A 22,657-nucleotide genomic window follows, 5' to 3' on the forward strand; every position below is an offset into this window, starting at 1 on the left:
CACCTGGTGATGTTGAAAGTTTGTGACAGACACCTAGAGATTTATGTTAAAAACAGATTAAAACATTAAGAAACAGCGGCAACTGGGGAAACTATAGGGCTATCTGTACGCTAGAATAAAATAAAACCCAACTCACTTACTAGTTTAATAGTTTAATAAGAGACAGCCCTTCCCCGCTCCTCCGTACCTAAACTCCTATTGAAGACTCAGACTAGGTAGGAACCACCTTAAGGACCAATCACTTGTTACCAGCGACATGACACATACCACTAGGTGGCGCCACTGGACCATGGGAGGTCCTAGATTTTAACAGGGCAACCATTCAATCACTGTCCCAATCTAGCCCCAAGTCCAAAAGCACTCGTGATCATGGGCCCACCCTACCCAACCAACAACTAAACCCACCTTTTATCAAGTGTTTACAGCCACTTTCCCCGATAACTTAAGTGGCTCTGAAAAGAGCCTTTGGGGTAAAATAGATGTTCTAGTTCGTCTCTTGCACGCTTACTTCGAACTGGTGTACTTGGTGACCGCCTTGGTGCCTTCCGACACGGCGTGCTTGGCTAGCTCGCCGGGCAGCAGCAGGCGCACAGCCGTCTGGATCTCCCGGGACGTGATAGTCGAGCGCTTGTTGTAATGCGCCAGGCGCGACGCTTCGCCCGCGATGCGCTCGAAGATGTCGTTCACGAAGGAGTTCATAATGCCCATGGCCTTCGAAGAAATGCCGGTGTCTGGATGAACCTGCTTCAGCACTTTATATACATAAACAGAATAGCTCTCCTTCCGGCTACGCTTGCGCTTCTTACCGTCTTTCTTCTGCACTTTCGTGACAGCCTTTTTGGAACCTTTCTTAGGAGCAGGAGCAGATTTTGCTGGATCCGGCATCTTCACACAGGAGAATCCCCACACGCCAGTAGAAGTGATCCCGACTACACCGAAGCAGGCTGGTTACGCGCTACTTATAGAGCCTGTATGCAAATGAAGACTAGCACAGTATTACGTTTTTATTGGTTAATATCCAACAGTGTCGTCATAGAGGGGCGGAGTCCATGTAAATAAGGTTCTGCTTGCGCTCCCTCAGTGGCCCTTAGAACAAATGTCTTGTTAACCAATCAAAATGTTCCATTTCACACTAACCACTAAATTATGTAAAAAGTAGTTTCACCTGTTTGTGGTCTTTTGCTGTTAATTGGTTTTCACTTTTACTTGGAGATCTGAAGTGCCAGCTAAAGACAAGTTAACTTTCTCATTTTTGCATCATTTTACTCCTCTGTACTACTTTGTGGAAGTTTGTTTGATTACGGTTTTTGCAACAATACCTCAGCCCACATTTTCTTTTTTTTTTTTTCGCGGTTTGCGCCTCCTGTCTTATGCAACGAGGAAGATGGGTTCTTACACATCTCGGGACTCTTGCCCCCATTCTTAGTTGAAATCCCGAGTAACTACTTGGGGACCGAGGATTTTATCTAACATCCGGCCTAGTTCTAGTAACTGTACAATCGGGCTGAAAACCCAGATTGCCATCCCAACAGTTATCACATAATGACGGCCTTCTAGAGTGTCATTTAATTTCAGTATTCAGATTTGTGCTAACGTTTTGTACTAGCACTTTGGAACGCGTTACAAACGACTGGTAGAACATATTCTATCCTCTTGCGAAGTTTAGCAAGGTTGGCGCTCTGGACTAAGAAATCAAGCCAGGAGATAAAAGCAGTACTTGACCGACACGACCCAGACCTTGCCTCTGGTGGTCCCTCTAGCGTCTGTCTGCCTTAATTCCATAACCTCACCACCCAACACGTGCGAGACGCCCCGATCCACTTTACCCTTAACACTTGTGCATTAGGAACTCACCAAGCTTAAAGCTAGTGAGTTCCTGTTGCTCTTCATAAAAACGTGGGCGCTCTTTATGAAAACAGCTGCTCTTTATGAAAACGTGGGTGGCTCTGAAAAGAGCCTTTAAATCGTCTAGTTTAAAACGTGTGCCTTAAGCCCGCTCCCCGCGGATGCGGCGGGCCAGCTGGATGTCTTTGGGCATGATGGTCACGCGCTTGGCGTGGATAGCGCACAAGTTCGTGTCTTCAAACAGCCCCACCAGATAGGCCTCGCTCGCCTCCTGCAGCGCCATCACAGCCGAGCTCTGGAAGCGCAGATCAGTCTTGAAGTCCTGCGCGATCTCGCGCACAAGCCGCTGGAAAGGCAGCTTGCGGATCAGCAGCTCGGTCGACTTCTGGTAGCGCCGGATCTCCCGCAGGGCCACGGTGCCCGGCCGGTAGCGGTGCGGCTTCTTGACGCCGCCAGTGGCCGGCGCGCTCTTGCGGGCCGCCTTGGTGGCCAACTGCTTCCGCGGGGCCTTGCCACCAGTCGACTTCCGGGCAGTCTGCTTTGTACGCGCCATGATAGCTCACTGATTTTACTCACCAGTCCGTAGGCAGTCTTATTTATAGACATAGCCTCGTCTTGATTGGGCCAGAAAAACTAGGAATTTCCGAAAGTGTAATCTCATTGGCTAGAAATCAATCCTATTTATTGCGCAGAAGATTGTTATGCTAATCTTTTATAACCTCCCCCTTCCAGTACTTTTCTATAATCTTATCGATCACAGATATTTCTTTTCAGACCTTTTCTTTAAACTGCTGTAACGTTTGTAAGAGCAATTTATAAAGTGTTTTTACACGCTTGGGATTTATATATTAGCAGGTTCTTTCGAAATGCAAGCATGCCCTAGGTTTCAGCCTGCATTTCCACTTACTAGTTACTGTAACTCCTCTCCCATAGCTAACATTTATTTAGCTTCTGACACCGAGCTAAGCAAGTCAGAGTTACATTATGACTGAGGTTCAACAAAATATGTGGTTGAAGGAACCAAAAACTAAACTTAACGTTTACCTGATTCGGATCTCCGCCAAAGCTGTGTGCTGACTGGTACCAATTTACAGAGTAGAGCCTTCAGCCTTTTCCCCTTGGAATGCGGTTTCCTCCTCCTCAATCCATCAATGGCTAATTTGGTCCTATAGATGGAACGCTTTAAGTAACGGACGATAAGACCAGAAATATTAATTTCTCCTTTACAATGGTGAAGAGTTTTAAATAAAGTTGCTTATCAGTCAGATTTAAATTTAAAGTGTCAAAGCAAATAAATTTTTCCTTGATTACTGAGTTGCTAGCATATTTTCTTCAATAAAGTGTTTTCTAACGCTTAAAGTTTCATATCTTTTCTATTCTCGGTAAGGAAATAGAAGATCCTTTGCCTTTTATTTCATATGCTTTGAAGAATTTCTCGGAAAATTACATGTAATAAAACAGCAGTTATGTAAGGTTACCAATGCTTTAAATTGTAATAACTGACATAAAAACTTTTACTCGTATGCTTATTTGATTAAAAAAAATTATTGCATCCAAATCTTATAAAAACTCAAGCCTGAGAACAAAAGCAGCCCCAAGAGGCTCAAAACTTACCTCTATGGTGTCAGTATGAATGACCATCTTCCTGAAGTCAAAATAAAATAAAAGTGATTTTGAAAGGATTTCCTGAACGTTAAACACAAGGTAGAAACTTATCTTTATAACAATCTGTGATGTATGGCTGCCTTAGAAGTCACCTTTAATAAGAGAATTCTGATTCATATTAGAAGTCTCCTTAGGCAGCAGCAATCTCCTGCTCTAGGGAGAAGAGCTAAACTGTCAGCACAAAAGTGTAGCTGATGTGAACAACTGTTACCCCCTCCTGTGGTGGTTTTGTAATAATGTCTTACATATACAGAGCACTACTCAGTATTGTAAAAGTCTCTACATACACTATCTCATTTAATCCCAACTCTGTGAAATAGATGTTATTTTCCTCATTTTACAGATAAATAAACTGAGTCTCAGAGAAGTTATGGCTCATCCTGGATAAGCAACAAGGCCTGCGTAATATTCTAAAGCAAAAGAATGAAATTATAATGGATTTCCAGTTTCATCAGGCTTGGGGTATATTTTAAAGCACTGAAGACTCTTCACAACATACGATCGAATTACTCAACTGAACTATTCCCACCAGAAGAGGAAACTACCCCAGGGCAGGTGTCGATGACAGCCCAAAGCTGCCCAACCAAATGACACATTTCTTTGAAATGTTCTTTTTTTTTTTTTCCTTTAATGTATGCACTCTTGGCCAAGCTGTATGGATGTGTTCATTTAAACAAGAAAAAGATTCTCAAGCTATTTATATAGAATCTAACAGTAATGGGACTTATATTACCTTTATAATGTAGAGAATAAGAAAATTCCAAGAGTCTTCCTCTGGCTTAATAAAGAAATTGAATAAGAATTTCTACTCAAGAACAGTGATGCCAATTTAAATATTAACTCCAGGGCAACAAATCAAATAAGATAATCAGAATAGTATATCATTATGGGTCATAGGTAACATTTCTCTGAATATAACAATCTCATATATGGTTGCCTTAGAAGTCGTCTTTAATAACAGAATTCTGATTCATATTAGTTCAACTTCACCTATTCTCCACATTGGACAATAGAGTGATACTCCTGTGAGCATTCTCAATACACCACTTTATCAGAAGCAAGTTTATAATAAAGAAGAACCTCTGCTTTGCTGCAGCTGTGAGGAAGAGGGACTATTTTTCTCCTTTAATACTTCTGAAGTTTCTTTCATCAGAAATAATAAGAATCTGCAGTTTTGAGACAGCACTGAAATTTCACTATTTAGTACTGACGAGGGGAAGAAAACAGGGATGAGAAGCTTAAATTTTACCATAGGGAATAAACAGGCAAGAGAAAATGTTAGTAAGTGAATTATTAGGCATATAATGTTTTGTGTGCGCATGTGTTTCTTTTTAATACAAAAGTAATGAACTAAATTAAAATATATGTTTCAGGAAGGCAGTTTGTGTTTAGTTTTTGACTTCAAGCACTGCCAGGGCTTCAATTATCCCATTTTGAGACTGAATCTTTGGTTTGTGGGTTAGTCAGGCCATGTGCCTGCTTCCCTTTCATTTTGAGTAGCTTGCAGCCCCAGACCAAATTGAGAAGCCATGATTTTGAGATTTTTTTCTTACCCCATTCTGAACTAAACTCATTCCCCCAACATCCTACTCATTGATAAACACTTCCTCTTTTCTACCAGTCCTTAACACTACTGCCTGTACTGTACAGTGAGGGGTTGTGTAGGGGAGGAAAATTTTTCCTTGACCCCCTTAGGGTCCCTGGCTGGGTCTGAAAATTAACAAAGACAGATTAACAGGAAAGAGGGGTCAGGTAGGCCTCTTAGGGAGAGTAAATGATTTTTAGGAAAGATGAACGGACCCGTAGAATAGATGGGAGGTATGATAGTTTGTGACAAAGTTTGAGTTTGGTGTTGACTTCTAGTCTCCTCTCCTGTAACAAGAGTTAATCTTCCCTGGTTGATGAAACCACCTGGGGCCGGGATTTCTGTCAATTGGGTTCCTTTCCAAGGATCTGTCTTTAGGCAGATAAGGGGAGTTCAAAGAAAGTCTGTCCTTGCATTTGCTGTTTTTCAAAGTATTACGGCTCAAAATAATCAATACACCAAAGCAGCATATTTTGAGGTAGCATGTCCTGGATTCCTACAGTCATGTTTTGGGGTGGCATATGCTACTACCCTTCAACATCTATTGTGAATTCCAGGGTGTTGATTTAGGCATGTGATGCAAGGTGGCACCATCCAAAGAGCGGAGAGAGAACCCCATTCTTATGGGGTGGGGGGAGGAGAATATATTCCCTCAGCCCCCACGAGAGTCATACCTTGGAGATTTTAAGTTTAAACATTTTGATTTTGGGAGATTTTGAGTTTAAAATGACTAAAGAACCCCCAGGAGAATCTACATGTCTGGAGCCTAGAAGTTTGGATAAAGATAGAGATTTAAGATTCATTAGCATATAGCAGGTTGAGCTAAAGGAGAGCTGAAAGAAGGAACATAAGTTGTTTTTTGTTGTCGTTGTTATTTTTTTTAAATATCAAAAAAATAATAATGTCTCAGAAAAAAACAATTATTTCTGACGCAGAAACCATATCTCTTCCTGTATTCTACAGAAGGCCCTGGTAATGAATGTGTTATCAGTAGAATCCCGATTTCATAAGGAAGTTTCTGGTAATGACTCTCAATATGGAGCAGATGTCCTCTTGTGAAACCCAATCCAGCGAACTTTGCTAGCTCCATGTAGGGCCTCAATTTGGGCACTGAATTCTGGCTGAAAACAAGGGTCGGATTTAGAGGATCTGTAGAAACGGAGGTACAGAGGCTCTTCAGTCTTCTTTCTATATATATTGCTTCTTTCAGCAGAGCTTTGCATGACAGTGAGTTGGATTCACTGACCTCCATGTTAGAAGTCTTGCAGTATACAGACCAATTTTCCTAGGATCTGATTTCTCCTAGATGAGGTGAAATTCCATGCCTCATATCAACAAAACAGAGACGAGACTCGGGAATTACGGCGCTCTCCCTGCTTCCGCCTCCACGCACATCCAAGGTGCCGCTGCTCTTGAGATCGCCTACTGGGTCTGTCAGTCTAATTGTGGCAACCGCCTTTGCTGCAGTTTTATGTAACCGTGGTTCCGAAGCCTGGGATCCTTCTGTCGGTGTTGTACACGGCGCTGGTGCTCTGTTCTCCTTTCCGTTTCTGGATTCCATTTGATTTGGTCATCTCCACTATTCCTTTCTTCCTAGCCTAAATTTAATGCCTTCTGGGGGCACACAGGGAGAGAGAGGCGAAAACAGCGACGGGATCCGGAAGCTGGGATCCGAATTCTCCCGGGGACTCTGGCAAATAGATCTTTTAAAAGATTGGAGTCCGAGAGGGGAGGGGCAATATAAGAGTTAGGGGATTAAGAGTTACAAACTACTATATATAAAATAAATAAGCTAGAAGAATATATCGTACCGCACAGAGAATGTAACTGGTATTTTATAATACCTAAACGGAGTCTAATTTATAAAAATATTGAATCGCTGTCGATACACTTGAAACTGATATAAAATTGTAAATCAACTATACTTCAAAAATAAATACGTTAAATAAATAAATAAAAATAAACGGTGAGAGTCCGTTGAAGGGAACTGTGGAGGGTGAAGGAGGGATAGGGAAACAGCAGAAAAGAAATGACGAAATGTCGAGGGGGGTTGGGCCCATTTAGACAGCTTCCCGCCCGCGCGCTTTCGGTTTTCAATCTGGTCCGCTACTCTTGTATATCAGGGGAAAAAGCCGACCTTGCTTGTCTCAAAGGTGTTTTCAGATCTCGTTCGCTATGTCTGGAAGAGGGAAGGGCGGCAAAGGCCTGGGCAAGGGTGGCGCTAAGCGCCACCGCAAGGTTTTGAGAGATAACATCCAAGGTATCACCAAGCCCGCCATCCGGCGTCTTGCTCGGCGCGGGGGAGTCAAGCGCATCTCCGGCCTCATTTACGAAGAGACCCGAGGTGTGTTGAAGGTGTTCCTGGAGAATGTCATTCGGGACGCGGTCACCTACACGGAGCACGCCAAGCGCAAGACGGTCACTGCCATGGACGTGGTGTACGCGCTCAAACGGCAGGGACGCACCCTGTATGGCTTCGGAGGCTAAGCTGCAGCTTCTGTGCTACGTGACAATCTCAAAGGCCCTTTTTAGGGCCAACCACCCAGTCATCAGAAGAGCTAGACACCTGCCTGAAGTATAGGTAACTTTGAATTTGGGGGCTGGTTAGTAGTGGGATCAGGAGTCTAGGAGGTACCGATGCCCAAAAGTGTTAACAGCCCTGAAAACCCGAGTCACTTACCAAAAGCTGCCTTTCACTTGCCTGCGTCAATTTTTCCTAGCCTGAGAGGCTATACGTGCTCCAGATTTAAAGGATTTTTCAGTTTGCTTTTGGGCGTGTATCATTTGTAATCGTTGGACCAGACTGGAAAGTGGTGTGTGTGGGTTTCACTTACCAGGTCTACAGTGAGGAGGTGGGCTGGGTGGCTTAATGCTGTGTGCACGTTGGGTTATTGTGTCATTACAGTCTGCTCAATTGGAAAGGTGCAAAAGCACTAGCAAAACCAAATCCAGCCACCAACCATTCAAAACTGAAACAAATATAGGTTGTTAGACCAGCGATGAGCTCATTAATACAATACTTAAGTACATCTGGAAATTATCTGGCTAGTGTATGGAAAGTATTTTTAGTTTCCTGTGTTTTTGGTGTTAAAGGCCCCTCACAATTATCTGCCGAGAGTAGTGCCTGTGCGTGCACGCGTACGCTACATTTAAGGGAGAATTTAGTTTATGAGGTTTGTCTTTCAGTGATAACATTACAAAGAGACAAATGCAGAAGCAACTAAGTATGAACCTTATATAAAATCTGAGCAAACTATATAACCTTAATGTGAAAGCAAGACTTCAAGAAACAGTTCGGGTATGTGACTTTTCCATTAGGGCCTGTTGTAGCCTAGAGTAAGAGACCGGCAGAAACATACCCACCATCAATACAGAAAGCACAATTTAATTTTTGACAAGGCAAAAGTAAATTCTCCTTTTTATATATATATGTGAAGCCATTCTCTGTACTATCACTTCTAAATCGCCTTGATTTGAATTGAAATGTAGATCCACGCCTCTGGTCCTTAAACCTAATTATAGTTTTGCAGCTATTACATTTGCAAGGAAAAGATTTTTTTTAGTGTTCTATCTAGGCTTATGATTTTACAGCTACATTTGGCTTGTATGTAGCCAAGAAAAAATTCTACAGAAGAAATTCTGTCAGCTCCCCAAAGATAAGCCAGCTATTGCATTATTGGTCTCCACACTTGGCAGCTCTCATTAGCATCAAACGCTTGGTGAGCTAGGTTTAAAACATGGTGCTTAGCAATGGAGATGCCAGAAAGTCAAAGCATGTGAGACTTGCCTGTAATAGCTTATTATCAGAATAGGGGATAAAAATAATACATAAATACATACATATACATGCATACATACTAACATACACAGCCCAAAAGTACATGGTGGCACATATTCGGTATGATGAGAAACGTAGCCGATGATTACTATAGGAGTCTTAACACTACAGAAGTCACTGGCTGATGGGAAATGAGCAAGCTTGGGTGTGGAGGTGGGGCTTGTGTCAGACTGTTAAGAAGGAACTGACAGACTTCCCTGGTGGTCCAATGGTTAAGACTCGGCGCTCCAATGCAGGGGGTCTGGGTTCGATCCCTGGTCAGGGAACTAGATCCCACGTGCTGCAACTAAGACCCGGCACAGCCAAATAAATAAATAAATATTAAAAAAAAAAAAAAAGAAGGAACTAAATGCCTGGTATCCTATTAAGAGATACAGTAAAGGGGAGGGGGAGGATCAGGGGGTGAGAGGCAAGAATAACATTTGTGAAGATGTCCAAGTGAGAAATAAATAAGAGGATTCAATGGTCAAGATGTTTCGTCGTCCCTTTAGATTAAAATCTCAACTGCAACTGATGGCATTTGTATTTCAAATATCACTGTGATTTTTTTTTTTTTTAACTTTAAAGGCAATGCAGATTGAATATATCTGATCCTCACTGAGATACTCTGGAGAAGGAGATATCAAAAGTTTGAAAAGAAACCAAAGAATAAAGGAAGGGGGTGGGAGAACATGTCCATTATCTAAACTAGTGGTTCTCAAAGTGTGGTCTCTAGTCTAGGAACATCAGATCACCTGGGACTTGTTAGAAATGCAAAATCTTGGACTCACTCCAGACCTATTGCATGAGAAACTCTGGGAGATGAGACCTAGCAATTTGTATTTTAAGAAACCTTTCAGTTGATTCTGAAACACATTAAAGTTTGAGAATGACTGATCTAGGTAACAGTTTTTCTTTAAATCAAACAAAAATATTTAGAATCTGAGTATATATTACCCTAATTTTTTACCATAATGTTAAATTTTGCTTTCTTTGATGGAAAAGAAAAACATTAGGTGAATGATCCTAATAAAATTTTGTAGGACAAAATATTACAGGAGGAAAAAGTTAAAATAGCTTATTTCCTAAAAGCATTTGGGGCAAAAAAGAAGTATGAATAAAAAATGTAGTTAGCTTGTTTTACTAAATATTATTGGTTTGTGGGGTTTTTTTGGAATATTATTTTATTTATTCTTTTATACAGCAGGTTCTTATTAGTTATCCATTTTATACATATTAGTGTATACATGTCAATCCCAATCTCCCAGTTCATCACACCACCACCCCACCCCCGCCGCTTTCCCCCCTTGCTGTCCATACGTTTGCTCTCTACTGGTTTGTGTTTTTGACAGTATTGAATTTTGTAATCAGTGGATATGTTTCTTTTATTTATTCCTAAATTTCTCCAAGATCTTGTCCTTTAACCATCAATTATACATCTTCTTTACAGTGATTTTAATAGTGATCCCTGTTCCCACCTCGTCTACTCCACTAAATACTATTATAATAGGACATGACCGAATCCTCTGTTAGCCATATCCAGCCTGTGAATATTGCCAAATTACAGTATATGCATTATGCGTATTTTTGTGTTAATAAATGGCTTTTTTGTTGTTGTTCTTAACTATCTGTAACAGTGAGGAATTAATGCTCTGATTTGCTTTTTTGTTTTGCTTGTTTGTTTTTTAATTTTATCTTATTTGGCCGTGCTGCGGGGCATGTGGGATCTCAATTCCCCTACCAGGGATTGAACCCGTGTCCCCTGCATTGGGAACACAGAGTCTTAACCACTGGACCGCCAGGGAAGTCCCAATGCTCTGATTTGCTAATAAAATAATTTCCTTCCCATTTCTACCCCTGAGTGTCTCAAATACTCTCTGTAAGCCAGCCCTGGCTGCCAAGTCTTTCCTTTCCTGGGTGAATTCAAGACTTCCACTAGGATATATGTATACAAATGATTCTTGCCCGGTCTGCATGTCTACTTCCATTACCATGGTCATAGAGGCACTTAAGTGTCCCACTGGCTAATCAGACTTCACAATGGACCAGTGTGAAGTCTTACCTTTCCTTTCCAGGCTCCCTGTTTCTCTGAATAGCAGCATTATGCTCTAGAAGACTGGATGCTCCTGTCATCTTTCACAACATTCTTATTTGCTTCCTTTGAAACCTTTTACTCTGAGCTTTATATTCTATCTATTGATGAACATGTTATTTCTCTACTTGAGCCAAAAGGATAGAATTATCCTTAATGCACAATATTACTAGTATATATAAATATGTATGGATGTATAGAGAATTATCAGGAAGAATGTTCACAAAAATTTGAGTGATTTATGGATGTTGGTTTTTGTTATATTCGTTGAACATTTTGAATTGTTTGGTTGTCTTAAAATAAGAATGTACAATTCCCCCCACCCCAGACAATCAGAACATATAGATAGATAGATAGATGATACATAGATAGATGATACATAGATAGATAGGAAGATAGTCTGGGCTATATGAACCATGGCAAATCTTAATTTTGCCAAAGTTCAATTTTCTCATACGAGTGGCCACCAGCCCTTCATTTCCTTTCTACCACCTCACAATGCAATAAGACTGAATGCAATAACTTCCCAACCATTAAACACAAAATCCAAGTAGCAAAGGAAGAGAAGAGGGGGAAAAATCAATCAAAGAAACACAAATCCAAAATCAAAACCTGACTGAGGAAAATTCAATCGTGAGTTCACAAAGTTTAGCCCTGAGCAGGGATTCTGATTGGTCGGAGAGAGCCCACGGCCTTAAGAAAGAAACTTTGCAAGATCAGGAAACACTTAACATTTTGCTCATCCTGTCTAAGAGGGACCGTGAGATTCAGAACTAAATAACAAATTGACCAAATTTAATTGCTAATGTCCAGAGTCAGTTGTACCAAAACTTTTAGATTGGAAGCTTACAGTTTAGCAATACCTATCAAAAAAAACCCTTCAGATATACTGAAAATGTACCCCAATTATATGCACAAGGATAATAAGTTGTAACAGTGTTTTTAGTGGTAAAAATCTGGAAAATACTTAAATATTAATTAATATGAGTCTGAGTAAATAAATTAAGAAATATCCATTATGTGAAAGCTGTGCATCCTTTAAAAAGAATAAAGCAGATTGATTCAGACGCACTTTTATATCTGTAAGGGTTGAGATAGAAGGACTTCATATATATATATCTCAAGGTCATGCCCCTTGCTTTTTTCACTTTTATATTAAAAAAATATATATATATATATACTTTTTTCACTTATATATTTCACTTATAGATAAAATATATTTTTAAGGAAAAAGAAAACAAAGGGCAGGATAGTGTGTCTTCTGTGTAAATTGTCTTAAAAGAATATTGGTAAATAAATAGAACTGTATTGGTAAATAAATAGAACATTTTTCTGGAAGTACATATTAGAAATCTGTAACAGTTATTACCATTATGAAGAGGAAATAAAGTAGGAGACTGGGAAGAGGAGGATTTTACTTTTCATTTTATTCCTTTCTATACTGTTGGATTCTCTCTCAAGTAAAGTATCACTTTTAGTGTGTGTATGTGTGTGTGTGTGTGTGTGTGTGTGTGTGTGTGTATCAACAGAAGTAATCTAGAGAGTAGGATTATGAGCCACTTTGTCTTTCCTTTGTAAGTCTTTATTATAAAAAACACTCAATGTTTTCAAAATATAGGAAGGGGGATAAACCATCTCAAGATGGCTAGCATAGTGCCTGGCACATGGCAGACAATAAATCTTAGTTAAATCTTAAAAAATAGAGTTTTATGAATTGAAAAGGAAAAGAATTCACTACACATATGTCTATTATTCAGCAGGCAATCCTCTGGGTGATTTTCCATACCAGTCTTTTTTTTTTTTTAGTTAATGATGCCTGATGATAGGTCTGCTTCTCAGCTGGGCTCACCACACCCTAAAGAGATGAATCTTGGAGAACCTTGAAATCAGGCAGAGGAGATTAGACACAGTAGAATAGAGCCTGGAGATCTCTGTTGATTCTTGAGCAAGTTGAGAGTGATATTTTGGGAAGGTTAGTCTGGCTGAGGTGTGCAAGGTGGACTGAAGGGGACAGAGAATTAGAAATTGAAATGAGTTAGGAGGCTGTTGCAAACCTTATAGGGCCCTGGACAAGAATAGTGGCAGCAAGATTGAAGGAGAAAAATAGATGGAGATGGAAGGAGGCACAGTAACCTCTGGTTTCTCTAACCATGAAGTGGCCATTGGCGTTGAATTTAGGTACCACTCTTTGATTTGAATTAATTTTTATTTTTTTTAATTTAGTTACTTTTAATTAATTAATTTATGTCTGCGTTGGGTCTTCCTTGCTGCGCGCGGGCTTCCTCTGGTTGTGGCAAGTGGGGGCTACTCTTCGTTGCAGTGGGCGTGCTTCTCATTGCGGTGGCTTCTCTCTTTGTGGAGCATGGGCTCTGGGCATGGTCTCCAGTAGTTGTGGCGCGAGGGTTCAGTGGATGTGGTTCACGGGCTCTAGAGCGCAGGCTCAGTAGCTGTGGCGCACGGGCTTAGTTGCTCTGTGGCATGTGGGATCTTCCCGGACCAGGGCTCGAACCCATGTCCCCTGCATTGGCAGGTGGATTCTTAAACCACTGTGCCACCAGGGAAGTCCCTGAATTAACTTTTAAACAAGAGAATAATGAGTAATAGTTCCCATTTATTGAATACCTACTATGTACCATTTATATTGTTTGCATAGTTTACAAATCTTCAGAACAACCCCAAAAGGTAGTTATCCCCATTTTCAAAGCAAGAAACTGACGTTCATGCAGTTTAAATAACTTGGCATTCTCTGATACATTACGATGCTCCTGAATCTTACTAAAATATTTGCCTAAAATTTGAAAACCCCAAATAATCTGAGGATCTTTAATACATTTGCTACATTTATTTAATAGAACCATATAATGTTGATTCTGGAAAAGACCCAAGAAATCATCAGATCCAATGTCCTCATGATATTTTTCCTCTGCTTTTAGGACAAAACTCTACTCTATCTTCCCTTCCCCACCAGACCTCTAAGTGGTGTAGATTCCTGAGAGGCCCCTTCTTTGATCTCCCTATAAGCTCTTCCCAGGCACTCCCACTGGTTCCTCTAGCTCCTCTGGGCAGATAGGAAAATCCAGCCGGTCTCTAGCTCCGCCTTCCGATCCACAATCCCAGTTGCCGGAAGGACATGGCCACTTGCTTCTGCCTGGTGCCAGCTCTGACCCAGTGTGGCCTGAACGCTTCAGCAGCTACCCATCCCAGCCTGCCTATTCCTGTGATGGTGGCCTCATCCTCCCAGTCGCTCAGGCAGGAAGGTCTCAAGACACCTTTGATTACTTTTTGCCATAACCACCTCCTTCTATCCCCATCCAGGTTCAGGCGATCTTCTACCTGCAATAACATCAAAACTTTCCCTCCAGTCCATTGCTGTGGCTGCTTGCCTTGTTCTCCTCACGCTCAGCACCTCTCATCTGCTACACCCCTGAGGCCTGGGATTTGGCCGCTGCTCACTTCTGACTCCTTTTGCACCCCCACTATGGATTAATCCTCTGTGTACACAGCCCTGATTATGTTACCCACCTGCTTAAGGCATTGCCCCGTTTGGGCGTTCCCCACTTTTCTTACTCTCTTGTCCCCATTTCCCTATCTTTTCCCCATCACCCCCCACAGAAAACCATTCTACTATGTTTAAAGTATCTTTTAATTTCTATGTGTGATTGCAAAATCTGTTAATTTTTAAAATTTTCATAAATAATATTCTATTAGATCTCATTTCCTTATTTCTCTCAGAACTATGTTTTTAAGATCTGTCCTTATTGTTATGTTTCCATATAATCCGCTGTCTCTTACTGCTGCAGAGCGCTCCATGGAGTGTGTCTACCACATTTTCTCTATCAACTCTTCCAGTGATGAATGCCCACATTGTTTCTGATGTTCCATCATTCTTGTCATGGTCTCTGATAGACCTGTGTGAGAATTTCTTTTGGATGAATACGTACAAACAGAGCTGCTGGTTCCCATGATGTGTAACCTTAATTGGCCTAAGAAGTACCAGGCTGCTCTCCAGAATGGCTGCCCCAGGTCACACCCCACCAGCTGAGCACCAACCACCTAAGTCCTCCATCCTGGCCAACCCTTAGCATTATTCAACTTTCCATGACTGGCCAGAGTATCGAGTATAAAGTGATTATCTCATTATTGCTTTAATTTGCCTTTCTCTGATTACTAGTATTTATGAGCATCTCTACATATGTATGTTAATTTTGTTGTTTCCTCTTCTATAATCCCTCCCCCTACACTGTTTACAGAGTAAAATTTACCCCCCCCCCCAGTTTGGCATTCAAGACCCCCAATAAGCCGGCCTCAAAATCCCACCCCTGAAAAGTCATTTCCCATTTCTGGCCTTGGACCCTGTGGACCAGCCACCACTCACAATTCTCCTTGTCTTTCTCTTGAACCCCACCTCAAGTTGTCCTACAAGAAGAGCTCCGTGGATCCCTCGGTTAAAACTGACCTTTCCCTCTGACCTTCCAGATAATTCATCTGCACCTTTCTCCACTGCCTACCACGGCTCGCCTTCATTATAGTGCATGTCTTCTCACAGAGCCTAAGGACCTGGTTCCCATTTCTGCAAACTCATATACATGCCTCCAGCTATGAACAGTTGCCAGGCTTCTTGTTTATTTATTTATTTATTTATTTAGGCTGCACCGAGTCTTAGTTGTGGCATTCAGGACCTTTTTAGTTGCAGCATGGGGACTCTTAGTTGCAGCATGCATGTGGGAATCTATTTCCCCAACCAGGAATCTAACCCAGACCCCTTGCATTGGGAGCACGGAGTTTTACCCACCGGGCCACCAGGGAAGTCCCAGCCAGGCTTCTTGTTGAACAAAACAGTAAGAATTTTTTAATTTGAGTGATGAGTTTACTTTATTCTTTGTAATTTTCTCTACTGCGGTGTTTTTCAGTTGCAGGTTGTAACCCATGAGCAGGTGATAAAATCAATTTAGAGAATGGGAACCAGTATCTTTTATTAATGAAACAGAATAGGGTTGAAAATATCAAGGTGCATCCCAAACCAAAAAAATATCCTTTTGTATAAGTTGTTTCAATTTTTTAGATATGTGTGAATGTGCAGCAGGTAGTAATATAAAATTATATCTTTCTATAGTTTGGAGTCAGAAGAAATCAGAGCTACTATACATATATAGTGATAGTGTATCTCTACGTGTAATTATTGTGTGTGTGTTTTTCTTCTGACACAATGAATCTAATACAAAAAGAAAACACAAGACCCAGGCTCAAGTTCCACATCTGCTGTCTTCCAGCTGTATGACCCACGTTCCCAGGTGTCTCTCCCTCAGCAGCTTTAGTTTCTTCAGCTATTCAACAGAAATTTAAAACGCCCTTCTTCCCATCCTGGGATACTGTGAAATTGAATGAGAGTGAAAGATGAGCCATAAGCCATCTAGGGATCTGGGTATTCTTACTTCCTGGGGCGCACAGTCTAGAAGCTGGCTGTGTGTTGAAAATTATTCACCAATTTGTATGTGTGTGTGCCTGTCATTCTTTTTTCTATGACATGATTATAACTGTGACTTACATCAATTCACATTAATGTCACTAATATTTACATCACTGATATTAATGATGCTACTAATATTGATTTATGACCATATGTAAGGTTCTGTTCCAAGCACTTTGTATGGGCTGTATTATCTCTTTTCATCCTCACAGCAATCCTGAAGTGGGTGCAATTGGATCCTGCTTTACATATGAGGAAATGGAGATTGCAGTCTTTTCTCTTTGCAGTCTTTTCCTGGTTAAGGGTCAGGAGCCCTGGCCCTATGCTGTAAGGGGTCTCAGGTATCAGCCCCAGTTCATTGCAGTGAGGACCCTAGACTTCTGTTTCCCAACCCCTTTCTCTCCTCTACTATCCTTCCTCCCCTTCTTTCTGCTCTTTATACATACTTCACTCTCTGCTCCTGACCACATCCCAATCCCATACCATATCCCCAAAAATCCTGTCAGTAGGGCTGAATCTGATATCTTTGTGGGTATAGAAACAGACACTCCTCCCCAGATGCTCTGCATTCAGGAACAGACTGGGGGCACTGGCGGGAATGTAGCTCAGTGAACTCTTCTCTCAGTTCCTGTCACCAGGAGCAGGCTGTCTGGGACTGTGGCCATTCATGGGCAAGGGATACCTGGGCTTTCCAGGCATCCTGCCCACAGACAGTTTCCTGCTCCCATGTTCTGGGACCCCCCCAAGGACTTTGGAAGTTCTTCCCAGATATCCAGTCCAGGCCAGCTCTTGATCTGTAACTTCAAGTACTCCAAGAACTGGGAGCATCTTCTGCTCAGCTCCCTCATATAAGACAAAGAGTTGAAGACCAGGAGAATTGGTCCCTCATCAAGCATTTCTTGACCACCTATGGTGTTCCAGGCACTGCTTGGGTGCTGGTGCCACAGAAATGAACAAGGACCAGTCCTCACCCTGAGGAATGATGCCAGCCTAATGCCAAGAGTAGGGAATAGGAAGGGGTGTTAGGATAGGATGAGGGAGAAGCAAGGAAGAGGGCCTAAAGAGATAAAAGCAAAGAGGAGAAAGGGAAGAAAGGATGAGCAGGGATTCTCAGGGTTACCTAAAAAGGGGAGGACATTCTGGAGAGAAGAAATGGAGTGTGTGAAGACATTGTATACTTGGGGATTGCAGTTGTTCTGAGGGGCTAGAACCTTCTGTTCAGTTGGCAGTGCACCTGAAACCTGGGGAGGCTCTGGGAAATACCAGGAACTAGATGTGTATTAAAATAATTTTTATTGGGATTTTTAAATTTAATAACTATTAATAGAGTAACTAAAAGTAATTGAATACTTATTCTGGACCAGACACTGTGCTAGCTACTTTATAGGAACTGTCACTTTTAATATTTCCAACAACATTATTAGCAAGATACTGTTGTCCCCATTTTACAAATGGGAAAATGAGGCCTACAGAGATTTACTTGCTGAAGTCAGATACCTGTTATATGGGCGAGACCAGGATTCAAACTCAGGTTTGTCTAACTCCAGAGTCCCTACCAGTTATTAACCTGTACTGCTCTGACTGCCATGCAAAGGAAGGTGAACTTTATTCTGAAGGGAATAGAGAGGGAGGCAGAAAATTTTTAAGAATGAAAGTGACAGGCTCAAAAAAAATGCATTTTAAAAAAGACAGCTCTCACACAGAGTGGATGCTTCGTAGCAAAGCAGAGTCAAGTCTGAATATTTAATCCTCTAGAACAGCTGGTGAGGGTGTCAGTTAAGACAGGGACCATAGATGGATGGAGAGAGGGTAATAGACTTGAAAGTCAGGTAGAGGATTTGATAATACTTGCTGACCCATGACATTTGGACGAATGAGAAAAAAAAGGAACTGCTGACCTGAACAGATGGGGGAGAGGGAGTGAAGGTGCCTTTCAGTTAAGATGGGGAATATAGGAGGGAAAAAATAGCTTTGGGAAGCAAGATGATGCAGTTTTGGAAAGAAGCTGAGTTTGAAGTGCCTATTATCCATCCAGAAGGACCTGGCCATCAGGCAGTTAGAAATATTGGTGTAGAGCTCAGGACAGGGGTCTCAGAAGATACCAATTTGGGAGCACTTGACAGAGAGCAGAGATATGGAAAGTAGGGAAGCCGTGATCTCACTTTAGTTTCAAGGAGAGAAGAAAAAAAAAAAACAGCCAAGGTCAGCATGGGTGAAACAACCAGAAATATTGATGCGGCCTGGAAGAGAAAGAGAACATGAGAAGGCTGAGATGAGGACCTGGAGAAGGAGAAGGATGATCAGGAGAGGGTGTGAACCCGAAGGCCAAGTCCTCTTCCAAGGAAGCAAAGGGAGAATCAACAGGGCATGTAGTTTCTCTCTGCACACACCCATGCACCTGTACCCCACTACCCTCACTAAGGCAGAATTAAACCTGAACAAATACTGTTTTTCTATTCCTAAAAATCCCAGGTTTGGGGCAGACTTTCCTTGAAACAAATCTAACCACATAGAACCTAATCACTAAAGGAAAAGCATTTATTTACCTTGCCCTTAATTTTCCTTTAACTCTCAATCTGAGAGTAGAGAATGATTTAAGTACAGAAATGATTAAATGATAAAACTTACATTTTAAATTGTTCTCTTGCATTGATGAACTTCTTTTATGCTGGTCTCCCAAACAAATAGATTTGAAAGATTGCTGTGAGGGTAGGCCTCTACAGTGACAGGAACACAAAATTTTATGCTATTCCTGACTGGATATAAAAAATGCCAGGGCTGATGGCGCAGTGGTTGAGAGTCCGCCTGCCGATGCAGGGGACACGGCTTCGTGCCCCGGTCTGGGAAAATCCCACATGCCACGGAGCGGCTGGACCTGTGAGCCATGGCCACTGAGGCTGCGCGTCCGGAGCCTGTGCTCTGCAACGGGAGAGGCCACAAAAGTGAGAGGCCCGTGTACCGCAAAAAAAAAGAAATGCCACTAAACTTCCCTTGAGATTCATACAGAAAGACTTCCTGGATGTTAAGGGTGCCCAGACTGGTAAAATAAAGCAATGTGATCTCAGAGGCAGGCAGAGGATGTGGAGCACTGACACTTGACACGAAATTGCAGTTTTCCGGGGTCTGCTCAGCTGCTCCTGAACCTGAGATGCTAGACAATTCACTCACCAGAGAACCTCAAGCTGTACCTCAGAGAGCCCTATGTCTGTATGTCCCTGAAAGTCTTACCATGAGGATGCATGAGATGACGGGTGCAAAGTTGGTGCCCCACACACCCCTTGAATTCACTACTTCTTAACTCAGAGTACAGACCCAGGCCCTGGATCCACCCTGCACTGGGGGCCTAAGCAGGTAATAAGGGTCTAGGCAGAGATCCAGAGGCAGGCTCTGGAAATTGCTGTGACCCTGGAGCAGAAACACACTGCAACCTGTAGCAGGAGGGGCCGCAGTCCCTACACTGCTCCCCCCTTTTCTGACACATCTCAAAAGACATAACTAAAGTTTAAAAAACAAACAAACAAAAAGTAAATATCCTTCCTTTTCCCTCTCCCTTCTGTGAATTCTCACTGATCTCTATAATGAATGCTTTTAACCTGGCACTGTGCTGAGACAAAGCAGAAAACATAAGTCTTGGCCTTTTCCAAGTTCAGATAAGTGACTGAGAAGGTTAAGAGGTGTCACCTAAGACCTGTACAGCCTTTGTATCTGAGCTCTGTGGAGATGGGCTCTACAAGACCTTGCCCCACGCCACTGCCCACTAGAGGCCTTGCACTTCCACCTCCCAAATGATACAAGAATCATCTCTAAGGCCTCCATTCTCACTATTTCCTAATGAGAGTAACTTCCTCTCCCCAAAGGAGGACCATGTTCTGCCTGTTTGATCTCTTCCCCAAACTTGAACTCGGAGCCCCACTTCTGTTCTTTCGCTGAGTAATCCAAAACCTGGGGACCGACTTCCCACATGTCTGAATAAAACATGTAGAGACACTACCAAGTCTGGGAAGAGAATCCAAACACAGGTTGAAGCTTTTAGAGATTACTTCGAGAAGTAGAGTGAGTCTCACTGTGAACTCGGCAGAAAAGGAGCAATATGTTTAACGCCCAGCTCACGAAAGTGGGCTTAGGACCTGTACAAACACCCTTCCACCCAACCCCCGGGTTTTGATTAGAAGCAGAGGGTGGGAGTGAGGCCCCAAATTACTGACACTTCCTGAGCGTCCCCTAGTGACTCCGCCTGGCCTAACAGCCCGCACCCCGCACCCCCCACCCCCCCACTCGGGACAGATTACAGTTCTGGGCCAAGGTCGAGTACGAAGACGCCCTAGAAGAGCCCGACCCTACGGGAGGACCCGTGGCTGCCTCCAAGAAGCGAAACTGGGCGCCCTGGCCGCGCCCAAGAACGCAGCGGCAAGCTCGCCAGGCCAGAGAATCCGACTGACCAAACTCAAAGATCTTGACACCCCAGAAGGCGGCCAGCAAGCAGGGGACTAGGCCAGATACCTGGCCTTTCTTTAGCCTATCTGTTGGAGCCCAAGGCTCTGCCCGCTCTAACAGCCTCTCCTCCCGGGGTATGCGAGGGTCCGCCGGGAGAGCACGGCCAAGTGGCACAGCTTCTTCCAAGTGCAGTTGTGGGTGGCTCTGAAAAGAGCCTTTGGATATGATGGAACCTCGAGCCGAGCGCACACTTAAGCCCGCTCCCCGCGGATGCGGCGGGCCAGCTGGATGTCTTTGGGCATGATAGTCACGCGCTTGGCGTGGATAGCGCACAGGTTCGTGTCTTCAAACAGCCCCACCAGATAGGCCTCGCTCGCCTCCTGCAGCGCCATCACAGCCGAGCTCTGGAAGCGCAGATCAGTCTTGAAGTCCTGCGCGATCTCGCGCACAAGCCGCTGGAAAGGCAGCTTGCGGATCAGCAGCTCGGTCGACTTCTGGTAGCGCCGGATCTCCCGCAGGGCCACGGTGCCCGGCCGGTAGCGGTGCGGCTTCTTGACGCCGCCGGTGGCCGGCGCGCTCTTGCGGGCCGCCTTGGTGGCCAGCTGCTTCCGCGGGGCCTTGCCACCGGTCGACTTGCGGGCAGTCTGCTTTGTACGGGCCATAGCGAAGCGAGACACGAGCTCACCGGCGCAGCGACGCGCAAGGAGAGGAACCGGGATCCAGCCCGCCGCAGCGGTCTTTATAGGCACAGTCTTTTCCCGATTGGGCGGATCAATAATTGAAAGTCCCGCGCTGGCTGTCCATTGGCTGTGACGTCATCGGCCCTAGCGCCACTGATTGGCTTGGGCAGAATCCCCCCTACCCCCGCCCACCCGCCTCCCTTTCTACTTTCCAGTTTGCCAACAGTTTTCCCTGGCTTGTTTTTCCTTTCTTTCAGGGTGAGAGTTAGTTTTGAGCGCAACTGTGTCAGAATGTTCCTCCTCAGCCCTTCGCTCCCTTGGAACGCGCTACCCGCGAAACCCTCTTTCTACGCTTTCTAGCTCCCGAATTGAACCTCAACCTTCTGTTTGGCCCCGCCGCCCCGCCGCCCCCGGAACGCCTTGTTGCCTTCTCAGAGGCCCCTAGCTTAGTTGGCATGACGGATCGTTGGGGGGGGTTTTGTTTTGTTTTGTTTCCGCCTTTCGGTGCTTTTCGGTTCGGAAAGTTATGTGCGGCCCCCTCCGGGCGCAAGATTCCGCCTCCGAAACCCTAAGTAGGGACCTGTATCTCCGCCGCGAAGGCGCCTTTTTTTTCCCCCTTTGACACAGTCGACTCACTTAAGCCAAACCCCAGGTCCGCCACACTCCCGAAAACTGTCCGCTCCCCTAACCGACTGGGGTGAACGGGGCGTGTACGTGTGTGTGAGAGAGGTAACGTCCCCTTGGTACTAGACCTCAAGTGTTCAGCAGAGGCCTGGGGAACAACTATACTATAGAGTTGTTCACTAGGCATCCGACTCCGAGTTAAGGCACCGCGGGTCGCCTGACGGAGCACTTAGAACTGAGTCGACCCTGGCGCCCAAGAGGCTTGCTACCTTCACCCGAGTTAACTAACCTCCCGGATTTACAACCCGTCGCCACCCACCGACCCACCGACCGAAGCATAACACCGGTAGGGTACTCAAAGATTCCAGAGGATGGGCGAATGGCACTCCCTCCCCCTCTGTACCCCTGGGCCGCACGTCTACTACTGAGAAAGCTGAAATTGAGCAAA

At 43.6% G+C, this 22,657-nt stretch overlaps 3 protein-coding genes across 3 annotated transcripts; 1 reads left to right on the forward strand and 2 right to left on the reverse strand.

The window, feature by feature from the left end:
* Positions 1–446: 446 nt before the first annotated feature.
* LOC113615341 (histone H2B type 2-F) lies at positions 447–998 on the reverse strand. Its single transcript, XM_027097593.1, has one exon. It carries the CDS (start codon positions 883–885, stop codon positions 505–507), a length of 381 nt encoding a protein of 126 aa, XP_026953394.1. The 5' UTR covers positions 886–998; the 3' UTR covers positions 447–504.
* A 923-nt stretch (positions 999–1,921) lies between these two features.
* On the reverse strand, positions 1,922–22,557 carry LOC113615384 (histone H3-like centromeric protein CSE4). Its single transcript, XM_027097737.1, has 3 exons — positions 21,163–22,557; positions 3,460–3,531; positions 1,922–2,404 (listed from the first exon to the last, which is right to left on the reverse strand). The coding sequence occupies exons 1-3, from the start codon at positions 21,565–21,567 to the stop codon at positions 1,988–1,990; spliced, it is 894 nt and encodes a 297-aa protein (XP_026953538.1). The 5' UTR covers positions 21,568–22,557; the 3' UTR covers positions 1,922–1,987.
* Positions 7,248–9,185, forward strand: H4C14 (H4 clustered histone 14). Its single transcript, XM_027097595.1, has one exon. It carries the CDS (start codon positions 7,271–7,273, stop codon positions 7,580–7,582), a length of 312 nt encoding a protein of 103 aa, XP_026953396.1. The 5' UTR covers positions 7,248–7,270; the 3' UTR covers positions 7,583–9,185.
* Positions 22,558–22,657: the final 100 nt, after the last annotated feature.

Source organism: Aethalodelphis obliquidens, unplaced genomic scaffold, assembly GCF_003676395.1.
Source record: "Aethalodelphis obliquidens isolate GAN/ISIS:26980383/991018 unplaced genomic scaffold, ASM367639v1 scaffold116, whole genome shotgun sequence".
Classification (NCBI taxonomy): Eukaryota; Metazoa; Chordata; class Mammalia; order Artiodactyla; family Delphinidae; genus Aethalodelphis; species Aethalodelphis obliquidens.

What these genes read in the sequence shown, in the direction of transcription:
- LOC113615384 (XM_027097737.1), bottom strand. Translation starts at nt 21,567, where the DNA reads ATGGCCCGTACAAAGCAGACTGCCCGCAAGTCGACCGGTGGCAAGGCC. An exon ending in GCCGCATCCGCGGGGAGCGG is followed by an intron (nt 3,532 to 21,162) that starts GCTTAAGTGTGC and finishes TTTAACGTTCAG; the next exon opens with GAAATCCTTTCAAAATCACT. An exon ending in TTCATACTGACACCATAGAG is followed by an intron (nt 2,405 to 3,459) that starts GTAAGTTTTGAG and finishes TAAAATCAGTGA; the next exon opens with GCTATCATGGCGCGTACAAA.
- LOC113615341 (XM_027097593.1), bottom strand. Translation starts at nt 885, where the DNA reads ATGCCGGATCCAGCAAAATCTGCTCCTGCTCCTAAGAAAGGTTCCAAA.
- H4C14 (XM_027097595.1), top strand. Translation starts at nt 7,271, where the DNA reads ATGTCTGGAAGAGGGAAGGGCGGCAAAGGCCTGGGCAAGGGTGGCGCT.